This window comes from Lepisosteus oculatus, chromosome 4, assembly GCF_040954835.1.
Source record: "Lepisosteus oculatus isolate fLepOcu1 chromosome 4, fLepOcu1.hap2, whole genome shotgun sequence".
NCBI lineage: Eukaryota > Metazoa > Chordata > Actinopteri > Semionotiformes > Lepisosteidae > Lepisosteus > Lepisosteus oculatus.
The window spans coordinates 5,945,624-5,965,139 of record NC_090699.1 but is presented as its reverse complement, the minus strand read 5'-3'; the positions used below and the strand labels follow the sequence as shown (position 1 = coordinate 5,965,139).

Sequence of the window (19,516 nt, the reverse complement as noted above, 5' to 3'; positions counted from 1 at the left end):
TTATTATTATTATTATTGAGAGACAGGCTCACTGTCTGTTCCTCAGGCTGGGACAGGAGATCACACACTGGATTATTATTATTGAGAGACAGGCTCACTGTCTGTTCCTCAGGCTGGGACAGGAGATCACACACTGTATTATTATTATTGAGAGACGGGCACACTGTCTGTTCCTCAGGCTGGGACAGGAGATCACACACTGTATTATTATTATTGAGAGACAGGCTCACTGTCTGTTCCTCAGGCTGGGACAGGAGATCACACACTGGATTATTATTATTGAGAGACAGGCTCACTGTCTGTTCCTCAGGCTGGGACAGGAGATCACACGCTGTATTATTATTATTGAGAGACAGGCTCACTGTCTGTTCCTCAGGCTGGGGCAGGAGATCACACGCTGTATTATTATTATTGAGAGACAGGCTCACTGTCTGTTCCTCAGGCTGGGACAGGAGATCACACACTGTATTATTATTATTATTGAGAGACAGGCTCACTGTCTGTTCCTCAGGCTGGGACAGGAGATCACACACTGTATTATTATTATTATTGAGAGACAGGCTCACTGTCTGTTCCTCAGGCTGGGACAGGAGATCACACACTGGATTATTATTATTGAGAGACAGGCTCACTGTCTGTTCCTCAGGCTGGGACAGGAGATCACACACTGTATTATTATTATTGAGAGACGGGCACACTGTCTGTTCCTCAGGCTGGGACAGGAGATCATACACTGTATTATTATTATTGAGAGACAGGCTCACTGTCTGTTCCTCAGGCTGGGACAGGAGATCACACACTGTATTATTATTATTGAGAGACAGGCTCTCTGTCTGTTCCTCAGGCTGTGACAGGAGATCACACACTGTATTATTATTATTGAGAGACAGGCTCACTGTCTGTTCCTCAGGCTGGGACAGGAGATCACACACTGGATTATTATTATTGAGAGACAGGCTCACTGTCTGTTCCTCAGGCTGGGACAGGAGATCACACACTGTATTATTATTATTGAGAGACAGGCTCACTGTCTGTTCCTCAGGCTGGGACAGGAGATCACACACTGTATTATTATTATTGAGAGACAGGCTCACTATCTGTTCCTCAGGCTGGGACAGGAGATCACACACTGTATTATTATTATTGAGAGACAGGCTCACTGTCTGTTCCTCAGGCTGGGACAGGAGATCACACACTGGATTATTATGATCATTATTATTTTTACCGGAGCACTGCAAAGTCAAAAGAGAGAGAGGGATAGGAGGCGGGGGGGGGGCAGTGTGATTTCACTGCAGGTCTGAAATAGGAGGAGGAAGAGGAGAAACGAGGAGGTCAAGTCGTCCGCGTGAGTCCGTGCAGACTCGGGTCAGATGAGGGTGGAGCGAGGGTGGACCTGGGTCCAGGTGCCTATATATGCACACACCTGTGCTCGGCGGGCGACCAACGCGCCCCACGCGAGAGACAGCGACTGCGGAGAGACACGCGGACAGACCCACGCACGCAGAGCCACCCGAGACCGAAGGTGAGGTGAAAAAAAAAACGGGCGACACGGGCATAGCAAGGGGCAGACCCCCTCTCAGACTCTCTTCTCTGACCTCGCCGGGGACCCCCTCCCCCGTCTGACGGCTCTCGGAAACAGCCCCCCACACCCACGCAGATCATGCGCGTGTGGGTATCGCGGCGCAGGGCGATCATTTATCTGAAAGCTGGGTAGGCGCAATTTCTTTTTGTGCGTGTGTGCTTCGTGATCAAATCAAACGATTTGTCTCGCCGGTGGGGAAACCATTGCGTTAAAAAGAATCCCCATCTCGTCTGGACCGACAAGTGCGGTCGTTTCGGAAGGAATTTGAAACGTCGTTTCATGTCGTGCAGCGCCGGCGAGACTCGGTGTACACCTGTTCCCTCTCTCCCCCACCCGACCCCACCCCGCCGCCGGAGAGAGACTTCACCTCCCCAGAGACGCTGTCTAACACGGGTCCGGGCTGTTCGGAAATATTCCTTTTTTAGACAACAACGAGAAAGGTCGCCCAGCCAACAAGCCGAGCTGTCGGGTCACCCGCGGGCGTGTGGGGGGGCTGAAAAACCACATCTCCGACAGACAGCTCTGACAGAGACACACAACGGGGTCCTGTCCTGGATTCAGGGCCCTGGCCTCGATCAGGGGCCCAGGGCGCCTTCTGCTCCGGTCCTTGTGTGTGGAGTCCGCACGTTCTGGATCCGGGCCGCGTGGAGTGGGACCCCCCTCTCCCCGCGCGCGTGTCTTATCGCGGGGAATCCGCGGCTCACGGGGCCCTGATGCGGGCTTTTAATTTTTAACTCTGAAGCGAAGCCGACCGTTTCTTCCGCTGTTTTCCTCACAAACACGGCGGGCGCGTCTCCTCAACGCCCGCGGGGCGTCTCTGACGGCGCACCGTCTTCGGCTTCAATGCTCTCCTCCTACATGGGATTAAACAGGCAAAAAACACATTCAAAATCAATCAGGGTCTCTTGCCCGGTGCGCGATGATGTCTTCGAAATCCTGACCCGACACAATTTGAGGCTTTTTAAACGGTGTTTTCTTCCAGCCCTGCGCGACGCTCTGAGGGTTGAAGTGGGCAATGAGTTGTTGCGGAGGAAAATCACGCACGATTCTGTAACGGGGGGGTATTTCAGACGAGGAGAGGGGCCGCTGTGGAGCAGAAAGAGAAAATTCGGGTGGACTCGGCATGAAAACTTAAGTCGCCTCAGCCAATCCTACAGAAGAATCGCGTGACTACAGAAAAATATATATTTTTTAAAAGAATAATACTCTCGGGGGGAATTCATCACTGCGATCGCAGTTTATCCTTCAGGGACGTTGTGACGAGGAGCAACGATTTTGGCGAGAACGAAGCCATTCAGTGAAAGTATCAGGACGGATTAATCATCATTAATCATGATTAATCACAATTACTTACAGCTCTTTCCTAAAACCCACATCAATAAACGACAAAACCATTTGGCCTTCTATAAAAGGCCCCAGACAGTGCCTCTGAAAGTCCAGATACGTCTCCTGAGGTTTCCACGGCTTTCCAGAACCGTCTGCGAGTCACTTCTGGAAGCCCGTTTCCGCCAGGGAGGAAAAACAAACGCGCTATGGTATCTCAGAATTGCGACTTAGTACCTCAGAATTCCGACTTAAAAACTCAGAATTAGGACTTAAAAATTCTGAATTACGACTTTATATGTCGCAATTGCGACTTTTTATTTCACCTTTGCGACTTCGAAATAGCCCATTTTTCACCGTCTGTCCTTTTGTTATTGTAACGGATTCGGGTTCTAGGGATTGTGCCCTCGCCGCTCCCACCCTAGTTCGTGCCTCATTGCATGGGCTCGAACCCGGGTCTTGCCAGCTGAGCTAAAGAAGACCCTCTTTTTTTTAAGTAAAAAAAGGACATACAATGGAAATATGTAAAAAATATAAGTTACAGATTTTATAATTGTGAATTCCTCTGGATGTGAAGTATCTATTTCTGTATCTTATTTCATATTCTGTCTCCGTTCTTGTATTTCTGGTTTTTAAATAAAAACTTTTTTTAAAAGCCCACCGTGCACTATTCCATCTGGGTACTATGGAAGCCTCACTGGCGGAAATGGGATTCTATAAAAATTAGTGTAATTAGTTTGATTTTTATCGGGGCACTGTACAAGACAAGTCTTCAGGCTTATAGATCCTGTGATCCTGTACGATTCATGAATATAGTGTAACGGAACGGCCGACATACAGGTTGTACGATCTGGTTGCAGTGCGGTGACGGCACCGCCCTCCCCTGCGCATAACAGGGATGCTGGCCGCCGGGGCTAAAGAAAGTGTTCTTTAGCTCAGCTGGCAAGACCATAGCGAGTTTTTTATACTCCCTGGCGGAAACGGGCATCCATAGTCTCTAGTCTCATAGTCTCTGATGGGGACACTCGACTGTAGAAAAGGCACCGTCCTTCGGATGAGACGTAAAACCGAGGTCCTGACTCTCTGTGGGCATTAAAAATCCCAGGGCGTCTCTCGAAAAGAGAAAGGGTGTTACCCCGGTGTTCTGGCCAAATTTCCCCCTGGTCTTTACCCATCATGGCCTCCTAATAACCCCCCTCTCTGAACTGGCTTCATCACTCTGCTCTCCTCCCCACTGAGAGCAGACTGGAGCTTCATCCAGGTGGGGGGACACACTGGTGGGGGTGGAGGGGATCCCCCTGCCCTGTGAAGAGTCTGAGTGGAGAGTCCAGAAGAGCGCTATGTCAGTGTTAGGGATGATGATGATGATGATGATGGATATTATTATTCAAAGATGTCATGAACAGTGCAAAGACCTCGCTCATGAATTGCTACACTGTAACCTGTCACTGGGCCTATTGTCTGTGTGAGACCCTAAACAATCTCAGTCCTGCCAGTAACTGCCAACTGGACAATTGACCCCAGACACTGGACACTGGACAGAGCTGGCTGTCCCACTGGGACTGATTCAGCAGAGTTCATGGAGCAGCACCAAGTCGAACCTGCATCACTCAGTGTTGCAACAACCTGCTCTTACAGACTGGCCTGAAAACCAAAACAGTCAACAGAAAGACTTGTGCCCTCTCCCTACTCTCATTCTCTCTCCTCCTCTCCTGAAGCTCTTATACTGTACTGGAGTGTCCAGTCAGTGTGTCTGTATTAACCCCTCTCTCTCTCAGTGCAGTGTTAATGTACTGGAGTGTCCAGTCAGTGTGTCTGTATGAACCCCTCTCTCTCTCAGTGCAGTGTTAATGTACTGGAGTATCCAGTCAGTGTGTCTGTATTAACCCCTCTCTCTCTCAGTGCAGTGTTAATGTACTGGAGTGTCCAGTCAGTGTGTCTGTATTAACCCCTCTCTCTCTCAGTGCAGTGTTAATGTACTGGAGTGTCCAGTCAGTGTGTCTGTATTAACCCCTCTCTCTCAGTGCAGTGTTAATGTACTGGAGTGTCCAGTCAGTGTGTCTGTATTAACCCCTCTCTCTCAGTGCAGTGTTAATGTACTGGAGTGTCCAGTCAGTGTGTCTGTATTAACCCCTCTCTCTCTCAGTGCAGTGTTAATGTACTGGAGTGTCCAGTCAGTGTAGTGTCCTGTATTAACCCCTCTCTCTGTTCTCCAGATGGACTCCCTCTTTGCTGTGTTGGTCATTGTGAGCCTGCCTATGCTGGCCAGAGCCTCTGAAGGTAAGAGACTCTCACTGGAGACCCCCACACCAGGTCACTACAGTCCAGTGTGGTCTTGGCCATGACTGGAGCTGCAGGCAGAGCTGAGCAGACCAGAGTCGAGAATAAACAGCCTGATCAGGGAGAGCAGAGTGAGGAGCAGGAGGACTCAGGGGGTTGAGGGTGTGTTGACAGCTGGACTAACTCTCTCTCTCTGTCTCTCTCCCTCCAGAGTGGTGCTACCATGATGAGACCTGCAGTAAGTCCAACTACTCGTCTCACTCTGTAGACTCAGCCTTTCTCTGTCCTGAGACAGAATTAACCCCTTTCTCTCTGTCCTGAGTCGGAATTAACCCTTCTCTCTTTGTCCTCAGTCCAATTAACCCCTCTCTCTCTGTTTTGACAGAGGTCTCTCTGTATTAACCCCACTCTCTGTCTGTCCTGACACAGATCTGTTTGTATTAACCCCTCTCTCTCTCTGTCCTGACACATGCCTGTCTGTATTAACCCCTCTCTCTCTCTGTCCTGACACAGATCTGTCTGTATTAACCCCTCTCTCTGTCTGTCCTGACACAGATCTGTCTGTATTAACCCCTCTCTCTGTCTGTCCTGACACAGGTCTCTCTGTATTAACCCCTCTCTCTGTCTGTCCTGACACATGCCTGTCTGTATTAACCCCTCTCTCTCCTCTATGTTAGATGATGTGGTCTGGGCAGCAAAACCCATTGGCAACTGCGATGGGCAGCGCCAGTCTCCCATCGACATTGTAACAGCCAACGTGATGAAGAACACAAGCCTAACAAAGTTCTCTTTCACTGGGTACAACAACCGCACCAAGTTCAGGACAATCGCCAACATCGGACACACAGGTAAATGGAGGGCAAGGGTGGAGGGCATAGGGGTGTGATAAGAGGACAAGGAGAGATTCAATGACATCATCAACATTAGACACTGAGGAACACAGAGATAGCTACAGTGACATCATCAAGACCAGACACTGAGGTACACAGCAGAAGGTACGGAGACATCATCAAGACCAAAGGCTGAGGTACACAGAGCAAGGTATGGTGACATCATCAAGACCAGACACTGAGGTACACAGAAGGAGCTAAAGTGACATCATCAAGACCAGACGGCGAGGTACACAGAGCAAGGTATGGTGATATCATCAAGACCAGAGACTGAGGAACACAGATGAGTGGGAGAGGGAGAGGAGCAGTGCCTGTATTAACCCCCCTCTTTCTCTTGTTGCTCGTCCTCAGTGACGCTCAAGCTCATGGAAGGAGTGGAGATCCGAGGGGGGGGTCTCTCCGACACCTACGTGGCCCAGCAGTTCCACCTGCACTGGGGCAACACCAGCTCCGGCCTGGGGTCCGAGCATACCGTCGACGGCAGGAGGTACCCCATGGAGGTGAGAGAGAGGGAAAAGGGGGTGTAAGGGAGGGTACCCCAGCCCAGAGGCTGAAGACTGGCCACCCAGTCTTCCGGTCCCTGGCCCTTCCAGCCCGCTCCACTGCACGATTCCTCTCCAACCAACACCCGCGCCATTGTGGCCATTCCACGGGTCACCCACTGAGCACCTCCAGAACCGGCCGGAGCACAGCGTGTGACCGGGGTGGACTGGACGGGCCAGAGACGGGGGTCCTGGGTGCGAGTTGTAAACGGGGGATCTGGGACGCACAGCGGACTGCGGGACGGCTCCGTTCCTTAGAGGTGTGGAAGAACCTGACCCCCCTCTGTCCCTCTCTTCCAGCTCCACGTTGTCCACCTGAAGAAGGGGTACGACCTCCAGCAGGCTCAGAATGACCCGGAGGGGATAGCGGTCCTGGGATTCCTCATCGAGGTGAGAGGACAGCCGGAAATCAGAAAAACACCCGGCCAGTTCCCACAGGGAAAGACCATCATGGTTGGACAGGGACAGAGACGGTCAGCCATTAGACACTTCAAGAGGCAGATGGTCAGTTTGGCGTTTGTGCAGCACTGATCTGTGTTTTTTGCGTTGCTAGGCAACAAACGGTACCCAGACGCCTGAGAGCTGGAGGGTGCTGACGTCACACCTGAGGAACATCAGTGAGAAAGGTGAGGATGAGGGGGCAGTGACCATGTCTTGTCATGTCCACCCGTATTGTGTATGCAGATCAAACCCACCCTCCCCTGTCCTCTCTCTGTCAGATCAGAGCATAGATCTCTCTTGGTCTCTCTCAGACACAAGTTTTGATCTCTCGTGCTCTCACAAGTCAGTTTGGATCACTTCTTCTCTCTCAGATCAGAGCGTGGATCTCTCTTAGTCTCTCTCAGACACGATTTTTGTTCTCTCTTGTGCTCTCTGAAATCTGTTTGGATCTCTTCTTGTCTCTTGGTTCAGAGCTTTGATCTCTTTGGACCTCTTTGTCTCTTTGTCTCTCTTCCAGATCAGAATGTGAATCTGTCCTCTCTTTCTCTTCCAGATCAGAGCGTGAATCTGTCTCCCTCTCCCTTCCAGATCAGAATGTGAATCTGTCTCTCTCTCTTCACGATCAGACCGTGAATCTGTCTCTCTCTCCCAGATCAGTGTGAATCTGTCTCTCCTTCTCTTCCAGATCAGAGCGTGAATCTGTCTCTTTCTCTCTTCCAGATCAGAATATGGATCTGTCTTTCTCTCTCTTCCAGATCAGTGTGAATCTGTCTCTCTGTCTTCCAGATCAGAGCCTGGATCTCTCTCTCCGGCTCTCCTTGAACGACCTGCTCTCAGGAGTGGATCGCTCCAAGTATTACCGCTACAAGGGATCCCTGACCACCCCCAACTGCTCAGAGGCTGTGGTGTGGACGGTGTTCCAGCAGCCCCTGAGGCTCAGCGGAGACCTGGTGAGTGACCAGTGGGCACCAGCGATATCCGCGCACACGGAACCGGGCTCGGCGCGCCGAGCGAGTTACAGGAGTGACGTCACCCCTTGAAATGGAGACAGAGTAGATATCCACCCTGCAGAGGATTTGGGCTTCTGGTGCATCGGGCTTCTCCGCTGTCGAGGAAGTGGCACCAACTATGCGCCGAGCCCACAAGATCGAACAGAAGCAGAGCGACATGCTCATTACGACAAAACCAGACTACCACACGAGATGATACGGACCTCCCTAGCCCAGTCTCACAGTTCATCTACAGGAGGGGTCAGTCTGACCCATTATCCCCTTCCCCCCCTAAAATTCAAATTTGAGGGATTTCGTTGGTATGGTAGCTATCGGCCAAAGTTCTAACGATGCTTTGAAATTGAAACATTCCCACTATGTTAGTAATTAAAAACTAAACCATACACAAGTGCCTTCTAAATGTAGAGTCACAGCTGTTAGAATGCACTGCTCCCAGCTCTGCTGCAGTCTGGGTTTAGCAGAGAAATGGGTCGACAGTATAACTCACACTCTATATGTATTGACCCCTCTCTGCGCAGATCGACTTGTCCAGCCTCTACCGCGATACCAAGGCCGCTGTTTAACCAAGGCCGTTATGTTAAAGAGTCGTAGGGAATTTGTTTAGAACAGTACTGAACAACAATCTATAGTATGTAGTGTGCACAGCTGCTGTGTTAATACATAATTTCTAAAAGCATCACCCCCAATATGATGGTAATGGTAAAAGTTAAAGTAATAGTAATCCATTATACAAGTGACTTTTTACCATTTACTAATTTCGTACAGTCTAGGTTTAGCAGAGAAATGGGTCGACAGTATAATTCACACTCTATATGTATTGACCCCTCTCTCTGCGCAGATCGACTTGTTCTCCACCAGCCTCTACCGCGAAACCAAGGCCGCCAGACTGATCACCAACATCTACCGCAGCGTCCAGCCCCTGAACAGGCGAATGGTGGAGACTTCGTCTGGCGTCTCGCTGGGCCCCCTGTCCCTGACCACCACCCTCCCCCTCGCTCTCCTCCTCCTCCTCCCTGCCGCCCAGCTCTAGGGATGAGAGGGACCGGAAGGACAGAGGAGCCAGACGGAGAGAGAGGCCGGCTGTCGGGGGGCCATGGCGATGGTCTCGCCCAGCCTCGCCCAGCTCGCGAACGCACGACTTCGGTCAGCAGCTCAGTGGGTGGACGTTTGCTTTGGCTGAACACGAACTCCTCCCCTCTGTGTCTTGTTTTCACGTTTATTTATTTGCTACGGCTATTGTATTGACTTGAACACTTATTGATTAGCGATTACTTATTGATGATTGTTTCTTTTTATCGGTTTCATGTTGTGAACTCCTCATCAAGCATCATAATGCACACAGATCATCCCGGGGAATTCACAGTCCAGTGCAAAGGTGTCCTTCAGGCACCTTTAACCTGACAAGCCTTAAGAAAAGCTACTGTTATGGCCTGTGCACTGATCTGTAGTGACGATAAACTGAATCTCACAGTTTAGAAACAAGACGGTGGATTTCGGTATCACTGATACCAGCACTCATGTCAGAATGTAGTGTCTCGTTACTGAGTGTAGCAGCAACACATTGACGTCTTTGGTCTCAAAAAAATGTATGAAGGATTTCAATTTATTATTTAATATTATTAAGAAACTCTCAATTCAATCAGACCAGAGTCCTAATCACTGCTCCAAACCACTGTCATTCTCTACACCGATTTCCATGTCTTTCACCTTTTTGTCAGCTAAATTACAGAGGAGCAAATAATAAAGACATACAAGTTTTTATAACCCCTACAGATTTGCCTCTGTTTTTTCACCCTCTGAAGAATGTGCGTTTCATTCAGGCTCCAGGAACTGGTTACTCTCACTGAGAACACTGCCACCCCCTGGTCCGTCATTGTAACAGCAATAGCTGAGGCATTCTGACCCTGTGAGCAGGGAGGGGTTCTGCAGATCTCTTTAACAACCCCATCCATCCATTTTCTAGCCCCTTCTTCCGATTCGGGGTCGTGGGGGCGCCGGAGCCTATCCCAGCAAGCAACAGGCACAAGGCAGGGTACACCCTGGATGGGACGCCAGTCCATTGCGGGCCAGAGCGAGAGAGACAGACACAAACACACACACTCACATCCCCTTTTTCCATAATGGACAATTTCCACTGAAGCCGATTACCCCACCAGCTTGTCTCTGGACCGTGGGAAGAAGCCAGAGAACATGCAAACTCCACAGAGACAGCACTCCACGAAACCCAGGAATGAAACCCAGGGCCCCAGCTCTGCGAGTGCAATGCCAACCACTGCACCGCCACGCCGCCTACCCTCCCCCTTGGCAAGTCAATTGTTTAAATAACTTAGAGAAACTGACGAGAGAACAAGCAATTCAGGTCAATTAAGAAGCAGAGAACATCGCTGAGATGAAACCCTATATCCCTCCCAGGGACCAGGAATCAGGAATCGCTCACAGCTCTCGCGCCTGATTGCCTGCTATTCTTCTTCTCCAGCTCTGGAGCAGCTGAGCCGATGAGCGGAAAGCTGGAAGCTCAATTAAGGACACTGGGGTCACGTGAACTGTCCCAGAATGGTTCAGTCAGGAGAGACTCTCTGATTTGGGGTGACGTATTAAAATAACTGCACTGAGGCTCCCCAGGACCAGAGACGGACACTCTTGGTGTTCAGAGTGATAAGTTGCAGTATGCAAAAAGTAGGAAATAAAGTTAAAACTGCTAACAATTCAAAGTAAGATCAGGACTGGACAGCCCTGCTGCAGACACACTGACTGACCCCTCCAGGACCAGGACTGGACAGCCCTGCTGCAGACACACTGACTGACACCTCCAGGACCAGGACTGGACAGCCCTGCTGCAGAGACACTGACTGACCCCTCCAGGACCAGGAATGGACAGCCCTGCTGCAGACACGCTGACTGACCCCTCCAGGAACAGGACTGGACAGCCCTGCTGCAGACACGCTGACTGACCCCTCCAGGAACAGGACTGGACAGCCCTGCTGCAGACACGCCGACTGACCACTCCGGGACCAGGACTGGACAACCCTGCTGCAGACACACACTGACCCCTCCAGGACCAGGACTGGACATCCCTGCTGCAGAGACACACTGACCCCTCCAGGACCAGGACTGGACAGCCCTGCTGCAGACACACTGACTGACCCCTCCAGGACCAGGACTGGACAGCCCTGCTGCAGACACGCCGACTGACCCCTCCAGGACCAGGACTGGACAGCCCTGCTGCAGACACTCTGACTGACCCCTCCAGGACCAGGACTGGACAGCCCTGCTGCAGACACACTGACTGACCCCTCCGGGACCAGGACTGGACAGCCCTGCTGCAGACACTCTGACTGACCCCTCCGGGACCAGGACTGGACAGCCCTGCTGCAGACACACTGACTGACCCCTCCGGGACCAGGACTGGACAGCCCTGCTGCAGACACACTGACTGACCCCTCCGGGAACAGGACTGGACAGCCCTGCTGCAGACATACTGCCCACATTGAAGAGCAGCAGCCAATCACAGGGCAGGAAGTAGGCAGAACCTCTTTTGATGACTTTCTGAGACTAAATTAAAAAAATAAGATGAGAACAAATCTGATTTTTGGTCATGAAGCAGAACATGCAAGTACATCAGTAGCTGAGGAAGCGAGTGACATCACCAGCAGGCACTGTGCTACAGGACGTTGACATTCTGGGATTTCTCTAGCGAAAGGGAGTGATGACCGTCCAGACATCTTGGAATTTCACTGTGCTGAGCATTTTTCCCGTGAAAACCTTGCATCACATGTCGGAGAGAACTACAGACCCTGGGGGCTCATGACTACAGACCAGCAGAGGCTGTAATTACAAACTGGCTCACTGCCCCAGCGTTACTGCGGCAGACTGCGCTGTGGAAGGACATCGCCTCCCCCTGCTGGCTGAGGGCTGTAACTACATCACTCGGGAATCTGCATCCTCACAGCGTGACACAGCCTCCTGAGACCCAGACATCACTCAGGGAAAGACGATCCTGGAGAACAAGTTCAGATGCTTCTAAGAGCAATTAGCACAAACCTTCCCCTTCCTCTTATTTTTAATTGGCCGAAATCTTGACTCTGCCTGCAACCCCTAGATACAGTGTTAATGTACTGTAGTGTACAGTCAGTGTGTCTGTATTAACCCCTCTCTCCCAGTGCAGTGTTAATGTACTGGAGTGTCCAGTGTGTCTGTATTAACCCCTCTCTCTCAGTGCAGTGTTAATGTACTGGAGTGTCCAGTCAGTGTGTCTGTATTAACCCCTCTCTCTCTCAGTGCAGTGTTAATGTACTGGAGTGTCCAGTGTGTCTGTATTAACCCCTCTCTCTCAGTGCAGTGTTAATGTACTGGAGTGTCCAGTCAGTGTGTCTGTATTAACCCCCATTCTCTCAGTGCAGTGTTAATGTACTGGAGTGTCCAGTCAGTGTGTCTGTATTAACCCCTCTCTCTCTCTCAGTGCAGTGTTAATGTACTGGAGTGTCCAGTCAGTGTGCCTGTATTAACCCCTCTCTCTCTCAGTGCAGTGTGAATGTACTGGAGTGTCCAGTGTGTCTGAACAGCTAGCTCCGGACAGAGAGAAGAATGGAGGAGATCAGACAGTATTGCCCCAGGGATGGAAGAGGGGGGAGAGTCCCGAGAGGAGAGACCGACAGGGGACAGGAGACCCGTGTTTCAGGACTCCCTTGGAGCAGGAAGTTGCTGGCTGGCCGTGAGGATCAGGGAAGTGGAAGCAGAGCCGCGTGGCTGTCAGAGAGACGCGGGCGACGATCTCGCACGTGGATTCACAGCATTCCAGGAGCAGTGGACCGGAATGAGACAGATCCAGATACTGCGATCTGGGAGCCTGAGTGACAGAAGCAGTCCGCGGCCCCAGAGCTGTCCTTCTCCCCTTGTCCCAAAAGGAGGAGGAAGAGGAGGAGGCGATGTTATCCCGCGCGCCCGTGACCGCGTGACTGTGCAGGAGGAGGTGGGGGGTGCGGGTGTCTCGTGGTCCAGGTGTCTATATATACGCACCTGTGCAGCAGTGGAAACCAACTCACGCATCGGGACAGAGCCCGTGACAGCCAGTGCGGAGAGACACGCGAGACACCCACCTACCCACGCACGCAGAGCCACCGGGGCAAGAGACACGAGGTAAGAGCGAGTTCGGGTGTGCACCGGGGTGACTCCCCTCCTTCAACCCGCCGGGGGACCCCCCCAGGGCCTCTGGCGCCGGTCTGACAGAAATAGCACCCCACGCAGAATTGTGCGTGGCGGGCGTGTTTTGGGGCCGGACGCGGGAACCGACTGACGGTGAAGCGGAATTAAAGAGCGGTTTCTTTTTTTTTTTTAGAATTATTTTCGGTTCCCGTGCTAAAATAAAACACTTTTGAAAAAAAAAAACGAAGTTAGGTCGGTCGGCAGCGAACTCATCGTGGAAGAAAGAGCGCTTTCTGCAGAGACCGCAACTTTCGTCGGTTTTGCGAGTGGGAAGCGCCGGTGAATTAGCGCCGTGCGTTAGAATTCGGTTGCGCGCATTTCGCCGATGAAACGCGGGACACTTCAGTAAATGCCCACCTTCCTCAGTGCTCACCACCGCCGCCTCCAGAATAGTTACCCCTCCTTAGGCTAAACGCTATAGAGCGTTTCTCAAGCCGGCGACGGGCCTGAACGGACAGATCGCTTTTTTATTGCCCGAGAAAGTTTTCACTCAGGAACTCGACTCGGTGGGCCGGACATGAGTGTGTCAGAACTCTACCGACGTGTGAGAACCCCATACATGGATCCATATTTGTAAGCGATAAGTAAACTGTCCGTATTACATATCCACGTGCAGACAATAGTATGATTGATGCACGTCGTGTCGTAGTGGTAAACTAATCGATATTCCAACACAGTTTAAGTCATGGTCAGTGACTGATAGGAGCGATTAATCGGAGTCACTGCCTGAGGGACAAAGGTGTTTTTGTGTCTTGTGGCCCTGGTGCTCATCGGCCTGATGATGGGAGACGTTGACAAGCACGATGGCTCGGGTGCGAGGGGTCAGCCATGAGCCCGCCAGCTCGCGTCTCGGTCCGGGGGCGCAGGCAGGCGGGTGACAGACAGCCTGTGATCCTCCCCCCCCCCAGCAGTCCCGCACGCTGGGGGCTGTTTCTGTCCCCTGGGGTGGCCGCTCCGGCCCGTCCTGTCACGCAGAGCGGGCTGGAGCGATCCCGCGCTGCTCGCCCGCCGCTGTGGCGAGTCTGAGAAACACTCCTGTCGACCAGGGCTCGTCCCCCGGCTCTCCGCCGGTTACAGCGCCGTTTCAGACGGAGACGCCCAGCTGAAAGGGCCGCCGGCGAGTAGCCCCTAAACTGCGCATTAAAGAACCGCGACGATACCCACCCACCTGTCTGTATTAACCCCTCTCTCTCAGTGCATTGTTAATGTACTGGAGTGTCCAGTCAGTGTGTCTGTATTAACCCCTCTCTCTCAGTGCAGTGTTAATGTACTGGAGTGTCCAGTCAGTGTGTCTGTATTAACCCCTCTCTCTCAGTGCAGTGTTAATGTACTGGAGTGTCCAGTCAGTGTGTCTGTATGAACCCCTCTCTCTCAGTGCAGTGTTAATGTACTGGAGTGTCCAGTCAGTGTAGTGTCCTGTATTAACCCCTCTCTCTGTTCTCCAGATGGACTCCCTCTTTGCTGTGTTGGTCATTGTGAGCCTGCCTATGCTGGCCAGAGCCTCTGAAGGTAAGAGACTCTCACTGGAGACCCCCACACCAGGTCACTACAGTCCAGTGTGGTCTTGGCCATGACTGGAGCTGCAGGCAGAGCTGAGCAGACCAGAGTCGAGAATAAACACAGCCTGATCAGGGAGAGCAGAGTGAGGAGCAGGAGGACTCAGGGGGTTGAGGGTGTGTTGACAGCTGGACTAACTCTCTCCCTCTGTCTCTCTCCCACCAGAGTGGTGCTACCATGACGAGACCTGCAGTAAGTCCAGCTACTCGTCTCACTCTGTAGACTCAGCCTTTCTCTCTCTGTCCTGAGTCAGAATTAACCCCTTTCTCTCTGTCCTGAGTCAGAATGAACCCTTCTCTCTTTGTCCTCAGTCCAATTAACTCCTCTCTCTCTGTTTTGACAGAGGTCTCTCTGTATTAACCCCTCTCTCTGTCTGTCCTGACACAGATCTGTCTGTATTAACCCCTCTCTCTCTCTCTGTCCTGACACAGGTCAGTCTGTATTAACCCCTCTCTCTATCTGTCCTGACACAGGTCTCTCTGTATTAACCCCTCTCTCTGTCTGTCCTGACACATGCCTGTCTGTATTAACCCCTCTCTCTCCTCTGTGTTAGATGATGTGGTCTGGGCAGCAAAACCCATTGGCAACTGCGATGGGCAGCGCCAGTCTCCCATCGACATTGTAACAGCCAACGTGATGAAGAACACAAGCCTAACAAAGTTCTCTTTCACTGGGTACAACAACCGCACCAAGTTCAGGACAATCGCCAACATCGGACACACAGGTAAATGGAGGGCAAGGAGATGTCCAGCGACATCATCAACACCTGACACTGAGGTACATGGAGGAAGGCAGATTGCCAGGGAAAGGAAAGTGACATCATCAAAACTAGACAGCTAGAGAGAGGGCCGGTGACATCATCAGCATCAGACAGACAGATATCCAGAGAGAGGTCTGCTGGCATCATCAACATCAGACAGACAGATATCCAGAGAGAGGTCCGGTGGCATCATCAACATCAGACAGAGAGATATCCAGAGAGAGGTCCAGCGACATGATCAACCTCAGACTCTGAGATGGAGTGGCAGAGGAGCACAGTGAGGTCATCAGTAATGGACAAACAGTCTAGGAGGAGGCAGAGGGTTTGAGTGACACCAGAGGCGGACACAGAGAGGAGGGGTATGGGCTGATAAGTATGGGAGTTATATCTCGGAGTGGAACCACAGATATTCTTCTGCTCCCTGCAGTGCACTATTCCAGTGTCCGTCTGAAAGCACCAGAACACAAACTGGTGTAGACTGGCTGTTTCCCCACAGTGAGCTCCCTCAGCAGTGTCTCTCTCTTGTTGCTCGTTCTCAGTGACGCTCAAGCTCATGGAAGGAGTGGAGATCCGAGGGGGGGGTCTCTCCGACACCTACGTGGCCCAGCAGTTCCACCTGCACTGGGGCAACACCAGCTCCGGCCTGGGGTCCGAGCACACCGTCGACGGCAGGAGGTACCCCATGGAGGTGAGAGAGAGGGAAAAGGGGGTGTAAGGGAGGGTACCCCAGCCCAGAGGCTGAAGACTGGCCACCCCATTGCTATCCGGTCCCTGGCCCTTCCAGCCCGCTCCACTGCACAATTCCTCTCCAACCAACACCCGCGCCATTGTGGCCAGCCCACGGGTCACCCACTGAGCACCTCCAGAACCGGCCAGAGCACAGCGTGTGACCGGGGCGGAGTGGACGGGCCAGAGACGGGGGTCCTGGGTGCGAGTTGTAAACGGGGGATCTCGGACGCACAGCGGACTGCGGGACGGCTCCGTTCCTTAGAGGTGTGGAAGAACCTGACCCCCCTCTGTCCCTCTCTTCCAGCTCCACGTTGTCCACCTGAAGAAGGGGTACGACCTCCAGCAGGCTCAGAATGACCCGGAGGGGATAGCGGTCCTGGGATTCCTCATCGAGGTGAGAGGACAGCCGGAAATCAGAAAAACACCGGGCCAGTTCCCACAGGGAAAGACCATCATGGTTGGACAGGGACAGAGACGGTCAGCCATTAGACACTTCAAGAGGCAGATGGTCAGTTTGGCGTTTGTGCAGCACTGATCTGTGTTTTTTGCGTTGCTAGGCAACAAACGGTACCCAGACGCCTGAGAGCTGGAGGGTGCTGACGTCACACCTGAGGAACATCAGTGAGAAAGGTGAGGATGAGGGCGCAGTGACCATGTCCTGTCACGTCCACCCGTATTGTGCATGCAGATCAAACCCACCCTCCCCTGTCCTCTCTCTGTCAGATCAGAGCATAGATCTCTCTTGGTCTCTCTCAGACACAAGTTTTGATCTCTCTCGTGCTCTCACAAGTCAGTTTGGATCACTTCTTCTCTCTCAGATCAGAGTGTGGATCTCTCTTAGTCTCTCTCAGACACGAGTTCTCTCTCTTCCAGATCAGAGCGTGAATCTGTCTCTCTCTCTTCCAGATCAGAGCCTGGATCTCTCTCTCCGGCTCTCCTTGAACGACCTGCTCTCAGGAGTGGATCGCTCCAAGTATTACCGCTACAAGGGATCCCTGACCACCCCCAACTGCTCAGAGGCTGTGGTGTGGACGGTGTTCCAGCAGCCCCTGAGGCTCAGCGGAGACCTGGTGAGTGACCAGTGGGCACCAGCGATATCCGCGCACACGGAACCGGGCTCGGCGCGCCGAGCGAGATACCGTAGACACGGGATGCCCTGACCTACCCCTACTCCTCACTCCTTGAAAAGCAGGCAGGGTAGAATTGGGCCCTGGCAGGAGGTCTTAGCCACTGTTGAGGAGGTGGGGCTGGGTACTCTCTGAGCCCCCGAGCGCCCATGATCGAACCCGAGTCAGGGGCAGGAACACAGCTGTGCTCGATAAACCTGGGACAAGACTAAACCAGACAAGATGATACAGATCTGCTCCTCCCTCCGGCAGCGTTAACATACTGGCCAAACTTACTCATTACCCCCCTACCCCTTGTCTGGGGCCTTGGGGCTTTAGTGGGATGGTCATTCTCGGGAGTTAATTCTCAAGTCAGGTCTGCGATGACATTCAAATGTCACATCGGAAAATTCACATTTTCAACAATGCTTTTACGAATCTCTTCCCCGGTGCGATGTACTGTCCAGCTGTACAGGGTCAATCTGTCCTGTCTTTGGGAACTCTTACAGACCGTGTCAAAGGGAGTTTGACTTTGAAAAAGTCATGCGTTACAGTGGCAAGTGCCTCACCTTTAGAATTACTTCTGAAAATGTTAAAGAGTTGTAGGGAAGTTGTTTAGAACAGTACTGAACAATAATCTACAGTATGTAGTGTGCACAGCTGCTGTGTTAAGTAATACATCATTTTGAAAAGCATCACCCCCCAATATGTTCGTAATGGTAAAAGTTAAAGTAACAGTAATCCATTATACAAGTGACTTCTTACCATTAAATCACTAATTTCGTAGTCTAGGTTTAGCAGAGAAATGGCTCGACAGTATAATTCACACTCTAATTCACATGTGCTGACCCCTCTCTCCACGCAGATCGACTTGTTCTCCACCAGCCTCTACCGCGAAACCAAGGCTGCCAGTCCGATCACCAACATCTACCGCAGCATCCAGCCCCTGAACAGGCGAACGGTGGAGGTTTCGTCCGGCTTCTCGCTGGGCCCCCTGTCCCTGACCACCACGCTCCACCTCGCTCTCCTCCTCCTCGCCGCCCAGCTCTGGGGATGAGAGGGACCGGGAGGAAAGAAGGGCCAGATGATGTTCTCGCCCGCCTCGTCTCCAAGAGCGTCACGGACTGCCTGTCTTCTGTCTGCGTCTCGCTTGGACAATGTCCACTTTGGCTGAACACCCCCATCTCCCACCCTGTGCCTTGTTTTCCCATTTATTTATTTGCATAGGCAATTGTAGCGAGTTGTTCATTAGTGATTAAGTGTTGATGATGTTTCACTGGTTTTAGAGTTGTAGAACAACTGACTGAGTATTGTGACACACAGCACCCACTCCAATCCTAATGAGATACCTGGGTCCAGTGCTCAGGTAGCCTTCGGGAGCCTCTGTGCTGATAAGCGTGTAGATAATTGCCTCTGCACTGACACCCTTGGCTGTGTTGTCCCACATCTCACAGTTTAGAGGCAAGATGGTGGAGTTTGGGATCGTTGATGTGCTGTCGGAGTGCTGCTCTCTGAATGTTGTTTTATTACACAGGGCAGAAGCAAAGTGTTGATGTGTTTGGTCTCAAAACAATACACTGTATGAGGGCAAACGTTATTGTATAATATAATTTAGAACCTCTACAATAAGCACAGAGTGTTAAGCACTACTTCACGATGCCTGCTGTTATTCTTTGCACTGATTTCCATGTAATTCTCTTTTTTTGTCAGATAAATGAAGGAACAAATAATAAAGATGCACAGAATTTTACAACCTGCTCCAAGTCTCTGTATTCTTATCCTCCCAAGGACATGCTCTTCAATCAGGATGCAGGAGGTGGTCCTGTCATTGACAACACCACCTCCCCCTGGTCAGTCATTGTAACAGCAACGGCTATGGTATTCCTACCTCGATACCACTGCAGGGTCACGTTCACCCCTGAAGATTCTTCAGATTTCCTAAATGGTTCATTATAAAATACATGAGAAAATGACAAAAGAAAAAGCTATTGAGTTCAATTAAGTAGTCATGAGCTCTGCTCAGAGGAAACCCCGGATTGCGCCCACACTGAGGGACCCCGAGAATCAGCCAATCAGGAACCTTTCAAAGTGCTC

The 19,516-nt window shown here is 51.7% G+C and overlaps 1 protein-coding gene across 1 annotated transcript; it reads left to right on the top strand.

Annotated features, from left to right (window-relative positions):
• Positions 1-1,415: 1,415 nt before the first annotated feature.
• LOC138238199 (uncharacterized) lies at positions 1,416-19,175 on the top strand. Its single transcript, XM_069188247.1, has 18 exons — positions 1,416-1,522; positions 5,122-5,185; positions 5,397-5,423; positions 5,863-6,033; positions 6,427-6,575; positions 6,918-7,007; positions 7,171-7,243; positions 7,845-8,008; positions 8,907-9,095; positions 13,019-13,204; positions 14,716-14,779; positions 14,993-15,019; positions 15,381-15,551; positions 16,127-16,275; positions 16,621-16,710; positions 16,874-16,946; positions 17,223-17,386; positions 18,288-19,175. Exons 2-18 carry the CDS (start codon positions 5,122-5,124, stop codon positions 18,477-18,479), a joined length of 2,043 nt encoding a protein of 680 aa, XP_069044348.1. The 5' UTR covers positions 1,416-1,522; the 3' UTR covers positions 18,480-19,175.
• Positions 19,176-19,516: the final 341 nt, after the last annotated feature.

Excerpts from the sequence above, each read along its gene's own strand:
- LOC138238199 (XM_069188247.1), top strand. The coding sequence starts at position 5,122 with ATGGACTCCCTCTTTGCTGTGTTGGTCATTGTGAGCCTGCCTATGCTG. Across the intron at positions 5,424-5,862 it reads CTACCATGATGAGACCTGCA|ATGATGTGGTCTGGGCAGCA; the intron begins GTAAGTCCAACT and ends CCTCTATGTTAG. Across the intron at positions 16,276-16,620 it reads GCAGGAGGTACCCCATGGAG|CTCCACGTTGTCCACCTGAA; the intron begins GTGAGAGAGAGG and ends CCTCTCTTCCAG.